The sequence below is a fragment of the Phlebotomus papatasi genome, chromosome 2 (assembly GCF_024763615.1).
Source record: "Phlebotomus papatasi isolate M1 chromosome 2, Ppap_2.1, whole genome shotgun sequence".
In the NCBI taxonomy this organism is placed as follows: Eukaryota; Metazoa; Arthropoda; class Insecta; order Diptera; family Psychodidae; genus Phlebotomus; species Phlebotomus papatasi.
The window spans coordinates 48,085,787-48,101,540 of NC_077223.1; the positions used below are offsets into that span (position 1 = coordinate 48,085,787).

At 33.5% G+C, this 15,754-nt stretch overlaps 1 protein-coding gene across 2 annotated transcripts in view; it reads left to right on the forward strand.

Moving 5' to 3' along the window:
- Window positions 1-9: 9 nt before the first annotated feature.
- Window positions 10-15,754, forward strand: part of LOC129801413 (serine/threonine-protein kinase NLK) — a 74,136-nt gene continuing 58,391 nt past the window's right edge. Inside the window, exon 1 of one of the 2 annotated variants that reach the window (XM_055846391.1) lies at window positions 10-1,473. In XM_055846391.1, coding sequence (XP_055702366.1) covers window positions 1,277-1,473 — 197 coding nt within the window. In that variant the 5' untranslated portion in view covers window positions 10-1,276. The remainder of the gene's footprint in view (window positions 1,474-15,754) is intronic. The other variant, XM_055846390.1, reaches the window with a different exon arrangement.

Here is a 15,754-nt window from a genome sequence, read left to right on the forward strand (position 1 = left end):
CCATGCATTATTCACCTCATTCAGTCAGTCCGGCAGAGAGTTGCGTCTCGATAGGTCGCTTTTTCTTTGTGTAGCACTTTGTTCCGGCCAAAAAGTGCTCTTTTGTCCACTGTGGAGCTCCCAAAAAGGTGGCCCCCCAACTGCAAGTGCATCCCACAAGTGTGTCCGCGTGTGATGGGCATTCTCAAATGCTGAACAGTGTGAATAAGCTGTAAGAAACAGTCCCGGGGAGTCCTTTGTGGGATCTTTGGGTGGTTGAATGACCAGTAAATGCGAGGCAAAACCGGATCCGGAGCCAGTCTGAGTGGGTCTCCTGAAAGTTCTTGAGCTGCGCCAGAGGTTCATCAGCCTCCCGTGAGCGTCACGGATCAAAAATTAACGCAAAATATTCGTGGTGTCTTTTGAGGTTATGACGACGCCACGAAGGGTGTGACGCCTGTCAGAGGGAGAAAAAAACGTCTGGATTATCACCTTCCGGAACACTTTTTGGGAAATTTTGTCACCCATTGTCACGAGAAATATTCCTGTGGAGATATTCCATTGAAAATAGTAGCCTCCCGGACGAGTGTACTATGTGATAATTGAGGATTTATCACGGAGATTGTGTTCTAAACGAAACTCATTATAGTTTCTGCATCCTTTTTCATTTTGGGCAGACTCTGGTGTGTGTGTTTGTATATGTGTGATTTCAATTGTGGTTAATGCTCAGGATGTTTTTCCTGAAAAGCTAGAAAGAAAGAGAGAGAGATTAAGTGGAAAGTCTCAATATTTCAATGAAAAGTGTGGACAAGTATTCTGTAAAGTGGCTACGACTTTCCGGGTTAAAGTGGTCAAGAAAAAGTATTTTATTTCTCAGGAATGTAGGAAAATGTTTGTAGTTCATTTTATTTCCCGCAAGCACATTATGACAGAAAATCTTTTGTTATTTCCTATAAGAATCCCATCGATTTTTCAAGTTTTTCCAGTGTCTCGTGTTCAATGAGTGCGGGGGTGGTCTGAGTTCTGGAGTGGGTGGAAAATTGCCTAGAAATTGACGTGTTAATTTTTGTTCAGAAAAAAAAAACAATATAATTCGTATTTTTCGTACGAAGAAGCTCCAGAAAAAGTGTACAAAAGGTCGCAGGGGAAAGTGTGCAGTAAAAATTAGTGGAAACGTGGCTTCAGTGCTTTGTGGACAACATTCAAGGCAAAGAGCATCACTTCCGGGACAATCAGAGTGGCTTGGCGATTGGGTATCTTTTCTTCAACTGTCTGAGACGCCAATGGAAGTGTTCTGATGGCGGCCGTTGGTGGCCCCACAAGGCAGTCGCGGGTCTCCATGAGTGTCTCGATGTCGCTGGTCCAGGGAGGAGCGGCCGGAGCACCTCAGGGTGCCATATTGGCCGCCGCTGCTCCTTACTATCAGCCTCCGGCTGTGCCGCAGGACGTTCAACCCGACCGACCGATCGGATATGGAGCTTTTGGTGTTGTCTGGTAAGTTCCATTTTTTCTTCTACTCTAAATAAATTATATAAAAAGGTAGAAATACTTTTGCGATTAGGGAAGAACCATTCCACCTTTGAGCTTTATCAGTTGCGTAAGTTTTTTTTTCTGAGTGAAAAAAAATGCCCTACTTTTTTCTACATTAAAAAAAATACTTTTCCTTTTTGAAACATCTGCATTTGGAAATGAGAGAAATGTTATGTCTGCTCTGCAGATTTAAAGATAAATTATACAGCTAGAAATTAGCAGCTGATTGTATGAAAATTAATGAGAAAAAAAAGAAAGCAGGATATAATAAAACGCAATTTAAAAAAAATTAAGGATAATGAGGGATTATTGGGATTGAGCCATTTTTTTCTCACTGGTTCATAGCAAGAATAATTTCGAAGAATCCTGAAATTGTCTAAAATGTCAAAATTTATAGAGAAAAGTGCCCATGCTTTGACCGGTCCTAAGCTTCATAATGAATAAATTTTTCTATGTTTTTCTACAAATAGGGTAGACGGGGGTATTACCGGTCAGTTAACCCTTTAAGACGAGAAGCTTTCCGCTGAGCGAAATTCAATGAAATCAATTTTCCCTCGATATTTTAGCCTAAATAACAGATTTATGGTTAGAAAAAAAATTCCTATCCCTAGAAGTTCTGGAAAACCATGGGTCATATATGACCCAATCGTCCTTAAAGGTAAAAAAGCACAAAATTTTCCAGACGACTAGTTTACTCGTTTGCTCTGTTATTTTTGAAGAATAAATAACTTGAATATATTTGTTTTGTAATTATAAAAAAAAATATTTAGAGTACGAGTAAAAATTAAAACGATCAAAAATTAATTTTAAAAAACCTCATTCAATTTTTGGTCTCAAAGACTCTTGAAGACTTGTACACAAAAACAATAATTTTTATGATAAAATGTATTATTTACTTCATTTTTAATTTTTGTGATATTCATCGAAACGATTGCGAGTACTGGTAACACTGAGATAAATGTCGCATGCCTCACACATACAATTGGTCTTATAATCCTCTTTTCTGATAGCACCATGTGCACCTCAGTTTTCTTCGAAACATGTTTGATGGTAATGGGTAGGTGCAATGTTGCTTGTCTCTGGGAATTTCAGACGTACAGTTGCACATTTCTATGGATCCGGGAGTTCTTCCGGAGTTGATACGTTCTCGATGAAGACTTCAAAGTCCACTTCATCCACGTCTTGTTCCAAATTTCGTTCAGGACAGGATTGTTGGCATCATCTCTATCTTCCGGGCATAATATCTGGATGATTTCGGGTTCATTGATTATGAAATTTTTTTTTCTATTTTTGAAGTCATCTACAAGAGTAAAAAGTTATGAATTTACAACATATACGCAGAAGTATCTTATATATTATCAAAATATTACCTTCTTCAGTCAGTATTGCACTGGGAAATCTCAGCTAATTGATATATCACACAATATTACACGAATAATTAACTATTTTGCGCACACATAAACAAAAACATGAAATAGTCTAACGTCAAATCTTCGAAAATCCACTAGAGACAAATTCGGTGTTTTTTTACCTTTAGGGACGATTGGTTCATATATGACCCATGAAAATTATGAAGCTTTATAGGAAATTTACCGCTCTACAACTTTGTGAAAGTAATTTTCCTCTTTTTTTTGTAAGGAAATATACATTTATCGAGCTGTTTTCTAAAAGGTAATTTCGTGATCATTCTCAAAAATGCTGTGGAAAATAGTACCAGGCATGTGATATTATCACATTTTGATTTGCTTTATTACGGGCTTCCGTAAATTTAAAAAAAATACCTAGATGACATATTTTCATAGGAAATTTATTCCTCTACACCTTTTCAAAACACCATTTTCTCTATCTGAACGAGAAAAGTGCTTTTCAAGCTATTTTAGAAAAAACACACAAGAGACTGCTAATTGTTTGACCAATGCAAACAAAAAGCGTAGAAATGCAAAAATGACGTTTCTTCTCGCCGTCAGAAATTGCTTCGGTCTTTGTTACTTTTTGCTCCATACCTTTTGTTACTTTTTACCCCAAGTGGACATTTTTAATAAAAGGATTTCTGGAGAAAAGATCCTTTGTGAAATTCTAAAATAGATAGCGGATTCATATTCAAAGAATCCAAATTATTTAGAAAATATTTACCAGTGCATCAATTTTGGGAAATAAGTGGGTCAAAATTGATATCTGTTGTAAGGAAAATATTTCAAAAATATGGCTAAAAATTTCAATATTTTTTATTTTCTGTATTCCTTGTTCGAATTCTAAGAAACTTACGATATTGAAGAAGGTCTATGGAGGCTATCTATGGAAAACATTTTAAGCCGCTATCTTATTTATCTTGGAAGATATTGAATTTAGAAGTTTTCGATTTGTGACTTTTTGCCCCAGTCTCTCCTACTAATTGTATCGATAAGAAGCGCACAAACTGTTCAATTCACTGTATTTTCTTAAGACAAATGGCAGCAAAGTGAATTTTTGGATTGGCTATTATTGTAATTTTGTGCACACATTTTTAAAAATCACTTGTGCAAATATTACCGGAACAATTGTGAAATTTTTTATTTGACATCGTGAAATATAAAATAATTAAACATTCATAAAATAATTAATGTTCAATAGAAAAATTATTTTTTTATCCATGAATTGGAAGAGAAGTCGATATTACAAGCATCGCTTGATCGATATTAGGAGAGTTTTGGTAATACCCCCGTCTACCCTATGTCTCATTGCACTCACATTTTAAAAACTAAGGGAAGACGTCCTGTTTTAAAATTTTATTGCAGAGTCACATTTATTCAGAAACATAGGAAAAAATTAGTCATTATAAAGCTTGGGATCGTGCAAAGCATCAACACTTTTCCCTAATAAATTTATATTAATTTCTACAACAAAAAAATAGAAAGGTATTTCAAAGGACAATTTAAATTGAACCCTTTGTCTTTGATAATGAAATTCCTCGTAGCATCACTGTGCTGAATCGGAGCTTGGCCATTGTAGCTTTGTTTGTATTATTTCTCTGCGATAACAACTTGCGTGTGCAGAAAATAAATTGAGCAATTGATCTTGTGTAGATCACCGAATTCCATTGACTTCAACTCTATACATTGTGAAATGTAGCGTAGTTATACACTGTTTTGCAATTTGGTAGGTTTATATATTATTATACTTCTGCTCATGGTCCCCTCTGTTGAGAATTTAACACCTTCAGGAAGTGTGGATGTTAAATATCATAAAGAACAATTAACGCATACATTTTTAAGTTATAGTAATTTTTTCTGGTTCTCGGAAGAGAGATCTCGCACACATAAATTAATTTTTAGGTAATTAATGTTACAGAAAAACCAAACCGTAATGTCAGAGAGTTTTAATATCATCGTGGGAAAAAATAATTAGACTTTCTTGCAAGTGAGATTTTCAGGACATCCCACTGGATGGAATTCGAGTAGGGAAAAGCGTGCTACATTCGGACGACTTATGTTTCGGACAACTCACTTTTTTTCTATGTTCTTAAGGGGTTACATGCGTTACGTGGGTCGCGCGGTCTAAGTTTCTTTATATTTTTTCCAGCATAATAAACAGAAATTTATTTTGAGATATTAAAAATATAAGAGTATAACATTGTAAGTATATTTTCTGAAATTTTCATTATAAAATTTTAAAAATTAAAAAACGCCGAAAATTGTATTTTTTCGTATAAAATTCTGCCAAAATTTCATTTTTAAAAAAAAATCTGGTGTTCAAGTACGTGTTTAACTCGTTAGCTAACACGAAATATTTAGTTTTTTGATTTCTGATCAATACATTTTTGAGAAATCTTGCTCAACGGCAGAATTTTAAATGAAAATTTCAGAAAATATAGTTTTGAGTATAAATGTTAGGGTCGAATGAACACCTCTTCGACAGGGAACCCCTTTTGACACTTTTGTCAAAATGTTGAAATTTATTTAATGTATCTAATAAAATGCAAGTAAATGGCGTTTTTTTTATTAATCTACGTTTTTCGATAAGGATAAGTGTTTAAATTTCGTATTCCAAATGGTACAGAGTAAGGTGTCAATAGGTCCTGACACGAGTTCTTAAAATGTCAATAGGTATTAAACTTAATTTATTATGTTGAAAAAAAATAGAGAGAGTGATAAGCCTAGATCAGGTTATTGTAGGTGATTGTAGGTTTATTGTAGCGCTTTGCAAGATGTCCTCACTCGTCAAAATCGGTTAAATAAAACCGGAGATATGGCGTTTTGAATTTCGTTAACTGTGACCTCTCATATCTCCGGTTCTATTAAAACCACAGCGAACCTACGCCGTACTTAGACTACAAGACTCTAAAATTTGATAAACTTGCACAATGGCGTTTTTAAGAAAAATGAGTTTGAATTTTGATGAATTTTGACGCTATCGCAGCGCCATCTGTGGTGAGTTTTTGAACATCCATCTGAAAGTGCTCATTGAGGCGAAACCAAAAATCGGAAAAATTAGATTTTTAGATTTTTTTGGACCCTTATAGCTCGGGTCAGAAGGGTCAGGGGACCTTAAGTTTGGTACTGATCGAAAGCTCTAAGGCCCAGCTATAACATACTAAAATTTGATGCTATAGGGGCGGGGCTATTGAGAAAATAAAAAAGGGGGGTGTTCTAAATAGTGGCAGGAGGGCTGGGGGTCAATGCACCATGTTGCAATTTTCACAATATATATAACCTTTGCTGAAAACCGCAAGTCGATATCTTTCTTAGTTTGTGAGCTTTTAAGCTCCAAAAAGCGACCGGACGGACGGACGGACGGGAACGGTTTTTAGCCATCCATATATTCGTGATCAGGGAAGTGGCCAAACACATTCTGGCAATGTTTAGGGCCGATCGGAGGACATGAGTTTTTATTAGGGTTATAGTAGGTGAGACTGTTAAGAATTTCACCTAATAATATGGTGTTTTCCACTCTTTTTGATTCACGTAACCCCTTAATGGATTTAACCCATGGATCTTTTCCGGTTATTTAAGGCACTGGCTTAGCTATTGACTTGTAATATTATAATTGATCAAATTAATTAAAATGCGTTGAAAAAACGAGTTGTTCGAAGCTTTAGGTGTCCGAACAGGGGCCTCTCGACATTTCATTTTTCCATACGTTTTTGCATAGAGACACTGAAAACTATTGGCAAGTTTTTTTCTAAAGAGAATTGACTTATCAGTCTGATATCTTTCGAAATCCTGCATTAAAAGCTATCTAAAAATACATATTTCATAATGGTCGCCGAAATAATACAAGAACTAGGAGCAAATTTGTTTAAGTCACGGTGCAAGATCTGCAAAATTTTTACAAGGAAAAATGAAAAATAGCTTCACTTTTTATTAGGTTTGATGGGCCCCTGTGTCCGAAGATAGCGTGTTTTCCGCTACCTTTAATGCCAGACAAATTTCTGATGAGCTAAAGGGGATGCAAACCCGGGACAGTTGCATTATAAAACGAAAACTTTACCATTTGACCCACCGTGTGATGATGATACTAATACTTAAAAGTATGATCTTGAGTAAAAAATGCCAGAGATTGGAGCTCCGGTTTTCTGTCACATTACACAAACACTCGTGCCTAATGTATTCAATGTGGGATGGTCATTTAATATGATCATGTTGGAAAATTGCAGGAAAACCTTGGACAAGTAGTGAGTGTGATACTTATATCACTTTTTCTACCTCTTTCTCACATTTCCAATTGAAATTCGCGGTATTTATTGTTTTTTTTTTTATTTCTTGGTCAGTCCGTTGAATTTTTCGTAGTGCATAATGGGGATTTGTTATCATTTTAATTGGGGAGTGTGAAATATACACACACCCAATTGACCTTCTCGGATAGTGGGCACGTTTGTGAGTGAAATAAAGAAAGAAAAAAAAATTGCTATTACGTGGGTGTCATTATAGTTAAGTTCTGAGGAAATTTGCACCGAGTCAAATAATATTTGTAATTTAATACTTGACTATTTTGTCTACAACTTGTCATTGGACACTATTATTCTTTTCTCATCATATTACAGAGATTTATTTTAATTGATAAATAACTTTTTTTCGTGGTCTTCTAGATGAGATCAAAATAAATATTATAAAACCCGGAAGATAAGTTTATACACAGATACGATATTATGTCAAAACTAAACGATTTTGGAATCTAAAGAGATCAACATAATCCTTTGAAAATAAGTTACAAAAAAAATACATCAAAAAAGTGTGGATATATTTGTTTATTTTCCCTTCGTCACTTGTTGGTTGATTTTCGTGAAATTTAGCACGAAGTACGTTAAATAAATATACAAACACACATTAACACAAACAAGATCTACAATATTGTAACACACCTTATATTATTTTTGGAAAATCGTCTCTAGGTCAATCAACTTGGAATATCAAATTCATACATAGCTATTTCCGCGTGGAAAATTTTGTACCGGGAATGGGTTTATGGAAAAAAAAGAAGTGAGTTAACTCCTAAATTGATTTTTTTTTGGACACGCTGCTGCCGAGAATGACGAAGTTTCTTTGACCGCGAGTCTTTGTTCCCATAATTCTCATCGAATCTTAACATTTTTTCGCTGAAACTCCTCTGTCTCACATTTAGTGTTGAATTCCGCTCTTTGGTAAAAAAGAATTAACGTGAATCATGCTTTACTCTATAATAGACTTTTTTCTTTTTAATCTTATTTATTTTATCTGGTTGTCTCGTGTGTTTTTTTTCTTGTACTTTTTTAACCTCCGGTGTTCTCTTTGTAATAGTGTGTAAAAGAGAAGGAGAGAGGTGGTAAGGAAGGGTGAGCACAAGGTACATTAAATCCAATTCAGTATGGATCACGTTTGATACTTAAATGAGTAATTTTTCATGCAATAAAAATAGAATATTTCGTTCTTGGTAGGGCCATTTCCTTGCACGCTCTTTCTGGGTGGATATAGGCCTCAATGCGATGGCGCGAAAATAGAGGGAAATTCATGGGGTTTTCCATTTGGGTGAGGTGCTATACTACGCCGTGAAATGTGCCCAAATAATGTGCAAAATTAGGCGGGAATATCTCCAAAAAAGAATTGCATTTGTAAAAAAAAAACAGCACCTGGGTAATCCTTCAAGAAATTATGTTTTGTATGATGGGAAATTATGTGGAAAAAAGGAGTGAGTGTGTGTGAAAAAAAAGTAGATAAAAAAAACAATGTGAGTTGAAATAGCGACGACTCCGGATAGCCTTGAATGAGTTCATCGTATCTGGTTCGTCGGTTGTTTTCTGTCCTCAGTATTGTTACTTCTTTGAGCGCGTCTTCATGGGCTTAAAAAACACCAATGCGTGAAAGAGAGAAGATTGGAATAGATGAGATGTTGAGACTTCTTTTGCCCTCCAACTTCAACAACTCCACCACTTGCCCCATCGCAGAGTTCATTGCGTTTTTCTTCCTTCTTCATTATCACGACACCCATATTGTAGGCATCTTTTAATCCGATGTGTACTCTAAAAATATTTGTAGCTCTGGCCTTTTTTTTTACAAAATTACTTTTTATCTTGTTTACCACAGGAAAATATATTGAAGATCTTCGAAAAATAGCCGAATATTTAAATAAAATATTGTATTATGCACTATGTATAAGTCATAAGTCAAACATTTGAAATTTAAAATTTTTGATACTCTCTACAATAAAATATTTAGCTAAATTTTGATTGGGGATCTTTTGAACGAGTTCAGAATATGTTTTTTTTATTAATTTGGATTTTAACTGTATAGGGTATAAGGGGTAATTTAGAAATTGAACCTTAAATTTAACTTTTGGCAGTTATTTATTTTTTAGAAGATAAAGGGAGAAAAACGTCCGCGAAGAAATACAATTTCCACACTCAAGAGTACTATTGCTTCTTGGTATTTTTCTACCGTCTAAAACAATGAGAAAATCTCAAAACATTAATTTAAATCAGATTCTAAATTACGCGCCAGTGATTGTACCGTGACCTAAGGCTTAGCCCAGTTCCCGATGGTCTAGAAATTCAAAATAGCAACCAATTTTATTGTTTTTTTTTTTTTAATTTAAAGGATCACTTGTCTATGTTGTCCAATATTAAGTGATAATTTTCCAAAAAATCTTGATTGATAAGAAATTAGAGAAGTTAAGCCACATGGCTAAGCCTTATATGGGCTTCAGACCTAAGGCTTAGCCATATGGCTTAGCTGCTCTAATTTCTTAACAATCACCATTTTATGGAAAAAAATATCTTAGAATTGAATTATTAAAGATAAATGACATTAGGTTCTCAAAAAGCAATAAAATTGGTCGCTCTTTAGTATCTTGAGACCTTCGGGAACTGGGCTAAACCTCTAGTCTGAAGATCACTTTAGGTCTGAAGCCCGTATAACCATTTAACGACGATTGGAACACCGGTGCCCCATAAGGAAAATAATTTTTCCTGACTACCTAAAGTTATTTTTTTCTTAGGTTTTTACGTAATTGCAAAGTAGAAGGTTAAAGGATTCTAGGATATTTTTTGAAAGTCTCCAGCTATTTGCTATATAATAAATATTTAAGCTTAAAATTGATGAATTTTTAAATTCTCATTTTGAAAATTGATTTTAATTATTTTTTATACTTCCAATTTTTTTTAAGCAAAACCTTTTTGGGAATAAACACTCCAATACTCATACTTAATATTTTACATTAGAGTGAAAATTATCCTTCTTTGGTATTGTCAGAAAAATTATTTAATTTTTTGGGCTGTTTTTGTCCCTATCGTTCATAGAGGCAAAAAATACACCCAATCAGACTCTGTTGGACTTTCCAAGGTTAGATGTTGGACGTTTTTGTTGATTTTGTTTATTAGTTTCCTTTTTATTATTGATTTTCGGTTCGTAAAAAGTGTCTCTTCGTTAAAGGGATAAGGCACTATTTAATTTAAGGTATTTTGTGAAATGCACCTCACTTTATTGTACACCACTGAGTCTTTGATAATGATTTCTAGTGGTCGGCTTCTGTGGTAAAACCTTGCAGATTTCAGAATCCATCTGTGTCTCTACTAAAATAAAAAGAAAATTAAAAATTTTATAATGCGGAGAATTCAAATCAAAACACTCTCGTTTAGATAGCGTCTTGGGATCTTCGGCAGATTCTATCCTTATACCAAAAATCTGGAAAGCCTGAGGGGATTTTTTTTTAATTGTTGAAAACGTTTTGGAAATTGTATGAGCTGAGATATATGAAAATACCTATATATGATTTGATTTGATTCCCTTATTGTATTTTAATGTCAGATGATTAAAAGACTCTGGAGAGCGTATTTCTTCACCGTTTTGATCTATATTGGGTTCATTTTCTATATACACAAGATACAGAATTTTTGGAAATTAAAGTTGCATGTATAGACTTAAAGATCTCTACTCAACACATTAGGAGCAATTTCCGTCAAAAATAGCATTTTTGACAAAATTTTGACGTTTCCACGTACAGCACTGCAAGTAATTCCCTTCAAAAAGCGTTTTTTGTCGAAAATTGTTCCCAATCTTTCCGTACAGAAGTAGATCTTGAAAAATTGGAAAATCTATTTAAAGATCCAAAAATAGACTTTCTTACTTCTTCTTCTTCTTTTGTTTTACGTTTTCGCTGTCGGACTCAATTAGGTCCATATAGCCAACTTTCTTACTTCTTAATACTTTCGCAAGCTGACGGAAGTTACATCCTGTTCGAATTTCGAAGTTCTCAAGTGTCCAAATGTGACGGTCTTCACATTGTTGTGAGGAAAAAAAACTGGACAACAACGATTACTGTTCTTGTCCCAGTATGTAATCACTCCATAATCACTGAGTAACCCTTTTGCCAGCTTTTTAGTGTGATATTTGATAAATTTTCCCCACCTTGTTCGAAAATGTAGTATAAAAATTCGAATTTGATTTTGAATTCTTCGAACTTCAACGACTTTTTGTGCAAATAGAATTCCATTTACATTTTATCCAAGACACTATTGGAGAATCAAAATCTACTTCTGTTTGGGCTCGGGTAAAACCAGTCAAATTTTAAATTCTAAAAATATTTTTTTAATTCTAACATTTTCTTTCTTTCTAATACAAGCCATAGATAAAAAACCTTTCATTTTATCTGGAATACCGGCTCTAACGATTAAAAAGAAATAACATATGGGAGACTGATGAGGTCTTTCAATTCGCCTTGAGTAAATTTGCGGATGGGTCGTGAGGGACAGAAAAAAAAGTTGCCAGGTGTTTTTGAGCCGTGCACCTTTTCCATGCAGAAAATCCCAAGTGAGTTGTGTGTGAGAGCAAAATGTGGCCAGAAATAAGGGTTTTTTTTGAGAGACAGTCTTGGACATGAATGTGAAATTTCCACGTGTTTGACTTCATCTTCAAACCATTAATTTTTGTCTCGTAAGCCAAAAAAGGCTATTACTATTTTACCAAACTCAGACTGAATTTATAGGGGAATGTGGCTCAATAATGGGTAGAATTAAGGGGAGCAAAGTTCTCTATACGTTTTCAAATGTAGGGATAGAAAATACCGGAAAATTTTCTCTCGAGGCGAATGCAATTTTCCCGATAAATCACCATATGGGTGTGGAAAATGATGATGAGAAAATCTGATGGAAGTGAATTTCGCAATTTCTGGGGATGTTATTGCTGTCACGTGGAAATTTTCAGCATGTATATAGTATAAATTTTGGAATATCTTTCGTCTCAATGATTCATCCAATTATATTTTTTTTACATTTAGATTTTTCATTTTATAGGACACAAAAAAATAGTGGAACTCTAGTGCAGATTGTAAGGTTTTTTTTTAACCTTTATAATTGTCTCTCGAAATTTTATGTGAAGTCTACAGTGATTATTCTTGTTACCTCCATTCTCTATATATACGGTAACTTCAGTGTATACTGTAAATTGGTGCTTCTCATTTATACCTGGGATTTTTTCGGATTTTTTTGGGTTATCTGTGTGCTGAATTTTTAAAGGTGCAATTTATTCTTGAATTTCTAGTTTTGAATTTTTCAGTATAAATAATGTTTAAAAGAAAAAAAAACAAGACTCGATGGATCAGTTTTCTTCGAAAGCTAATTTTTTGAAATTGATTCCATTTTATTATTTGATTTTAAATATTCTTTATTTGGTTATTATTAAAATATGAATGCTTTACCGATCAGCTTTTGGTACAACATAAAGCATTTTTTAGTGTGGGAGTCATATCTTGGAACCATGATGACGTGACTCTGAAAAATGGTATCTAATGGGTGTGATTTTTGAGTGGAAATTGTGGGTGGTTTTTCCAAGAAGATGAAGCCAATGCTTGTCGTTTCTTTTTATTCGTTTTTCTTTTCTTTGCCATTTGCCATCTCGCGAAAAAAAAGAAGTCTGGAAAAGAGCTGAAATAAAAGCTTTACCAAAGGCAGAGAGAATACCAAGGGACATAACACTAAAAATTGTATAATGGAAATGCTATAAACAGACGCAGCTTGCAGTTTTCAGCATCATTTATTATAGTTGAGGGTGAGGGGATTTTTTTTGTCAGTGTGTTTTTCCTTTCAACTGCATCGTATTTTTGCGCTCAAACAGCAGTGAATGAGGAGAATGTGTGTGTGCGTGAAAATGAGGGAAAAATTCACCCCTGAATTTATAGTGTGTTTTAGGCGGAAAGGGAGGAGGGTCTGATTTGAGACTTTCCGGTGTCTGTCTGAATGGTTCACCCCTCACAATTGCATTACAAACTCTTATAAATTTACTTATACAGAAAAAAAAACTTTATTGGCACAGTTCATTGATCTCTGGGAAACAGGAAAATTTTAAATTTTACCAGCAGTATTTTTGTGGGAATAGGGTCAAGCAGAAATAACGCCCTCCAAAGTCAATATTAGTTTTTGTAAATTTTGCTATTTTGCAGATTTTGGCATGTGTTTTAGTAGCCATATAACATATAATATATAAAATGAATTTTCAAGTCGTTATTAATAATGTACTAGTCCCTCGAAAAGTTTCTACATGGAAAATCTAATAAATATAATCAACAATTTGGACTTACAATATATCGTCCACACTAGGAAATATAATGAACAATTATATAACAATATTAAAAGTGTGATAATTTTCTTCATTTAAACTTAATGTTTTTGTCAGGGACACTCAATAAACCATTTTGTTATATCATTTAATTTATAAATTCATTAATATCTTATAAACTTTACTCTATAGGGGAGACTGGGGTAAAAAGTCACAAATCGAAAAATTCAAAATTCAATATCTTCCATGGTACAAAAGATAGCGGCTCAATTTTTTTCTATAGATAGCTTTCATAGACCTTCTTCAATGTCGTAAGTTTCTTAGAATTCGAACAAGGAATTTAGAAAATAAAAAATATCTAATTTTTTAGCCCTATTTTTGAAATATTTTCCTTGCAGAAGATAACAATTATTACCTACTTATTTTCCAAAATTGATGCACTGGTGAATATTTTCTAAATAATTTGGATTCTTTGAATATGAATCCGCTATCTATTTTAGAATTTCACAAAAGTTCTTTTCTCCAGAAATCCTTTTATTAAAAATGGCCACTTGGGGTAAAAAGTAACAAAATGTATAGAGCAAAAAGTACACTGAGAGGAATCTGAAAAAGTTAAAATAACATTCCGGTAATGTTAATTTTACTCTGCAGTATTGATCCGAAATCGGTGTAAATATTACCCTTTTTAGGTGTATGAGGGGTTAAAGTTACCCTTTCTCATGTTAATTTTACACTTAAAAAGGTGTAAAATTAACATTAAAAAATGTTGATATATTTTTACACCTAAAAGGTGTTAAAGTTATTACGAAAAAAAGTTAATCGTACCCCCGTTTTTTTCTCAGTGTAACAAAAAGCGAAGAAATTTCTGATGTCTCACGGCGAAAAGAAACGTCATTATCATGTCTCGCCGCTTGTTGTTTGCATTGGTCAAACGATTTGCAGTCTTTTTTTTTTCTAAAATAGCTTGAAAAGCGCTTTTCTCGTTTTCTCACTTTTCTCGCAGAGAAAACGATGTTTTACAAAGCTGTAGATGAATAAATTTTCTATGAAAATATGTCCTCTAGGTATTCTTTCAAATTTACGGAAGCCCGTAATAAAGCGAATCAAAATATGATAATACCCAATGTCGGGTACTATTTGCCCCAACATTTTTGAGTATAGTCACAAAATTACCTTTTAGAATACGGCTCGATAAACGTATTTCCTTACAAAATAGAGGAAAATTACTTTCACAGAGTTGTAGAGCAGTAAATTTCCTATAAAACTGCGCTAATTAGAAATTTTTGAAACGATGGAGTAGCTTGTAAAAAAATAAAATATCCGTTTTGTGACTTTTTGCCCCAGTCTCCCCTATCTTGGTGGATAGGGAAGAAATTTTGAAAAAGATTTTTTTTAAGTTTTTGCAAATAATTGGGAAGATTTTCATTCTAGGAAGTTGTTGGTTATTTAACACTAACCCTACCTACCGTTTTTGGTCGTTTTTTCGTCAAGACAAACCGTGGTAGGGTATAGGATTCTCAACAAATTTGTCTTGGAAAAGAGCAAAAAATTAAAATTTAAACACTGACAAATATATTTCATGCATATTTTAAGAAATTCATAAAGTTTGATAGTATCATTGTATAGTTTAAATATGTGTTCGGTCAATTTGACCGGGTCTTTGTAGGTTTAGTGTTAAATAAAACATTAAAAATATTTCACAAGATGTGAAACAATGAAACTACTCTAATTTATTCGATGTAAATAATAAAATGTTGTTTTATAAATTTATTTTATATTCCAATTTTTCTATACAGTTGTTTTTTTTTAACATTTTAAATAAAAGTCTTTTTGTTGTGTTATTTTTCGGAACCTTAACATTCAATTTTTCCATTAGTATGACTTTCAGGAATGATCTTTATCAGCCTTATTGAATTTTTTAGTTAAGCATATGAAATAAAACTCACCTAATTGTCTCTACAATATAGTTTTCATAATACTTTGTTATCTTAACGAACAATCAAGAAGTTTAATAAACAATTTGTTTAGACAAGTTTCACTGTTATCACATATATAAATCAGGAAGTTGCTTAACAAAATGCTTAAAGTATTTTTTTCCGTATGAAAACTTTTTAGTACTGATATTTAAAAAGTGCGTCTGGGTATGGTTATATGGTTTTTTTTCGGTTTTGAATTGAAGTAGAGGAGTTTCAAGGAGAATAAAAGTGTAGTGCAAAGCTTTATAAATAAGCTTTGAATATAGAAAT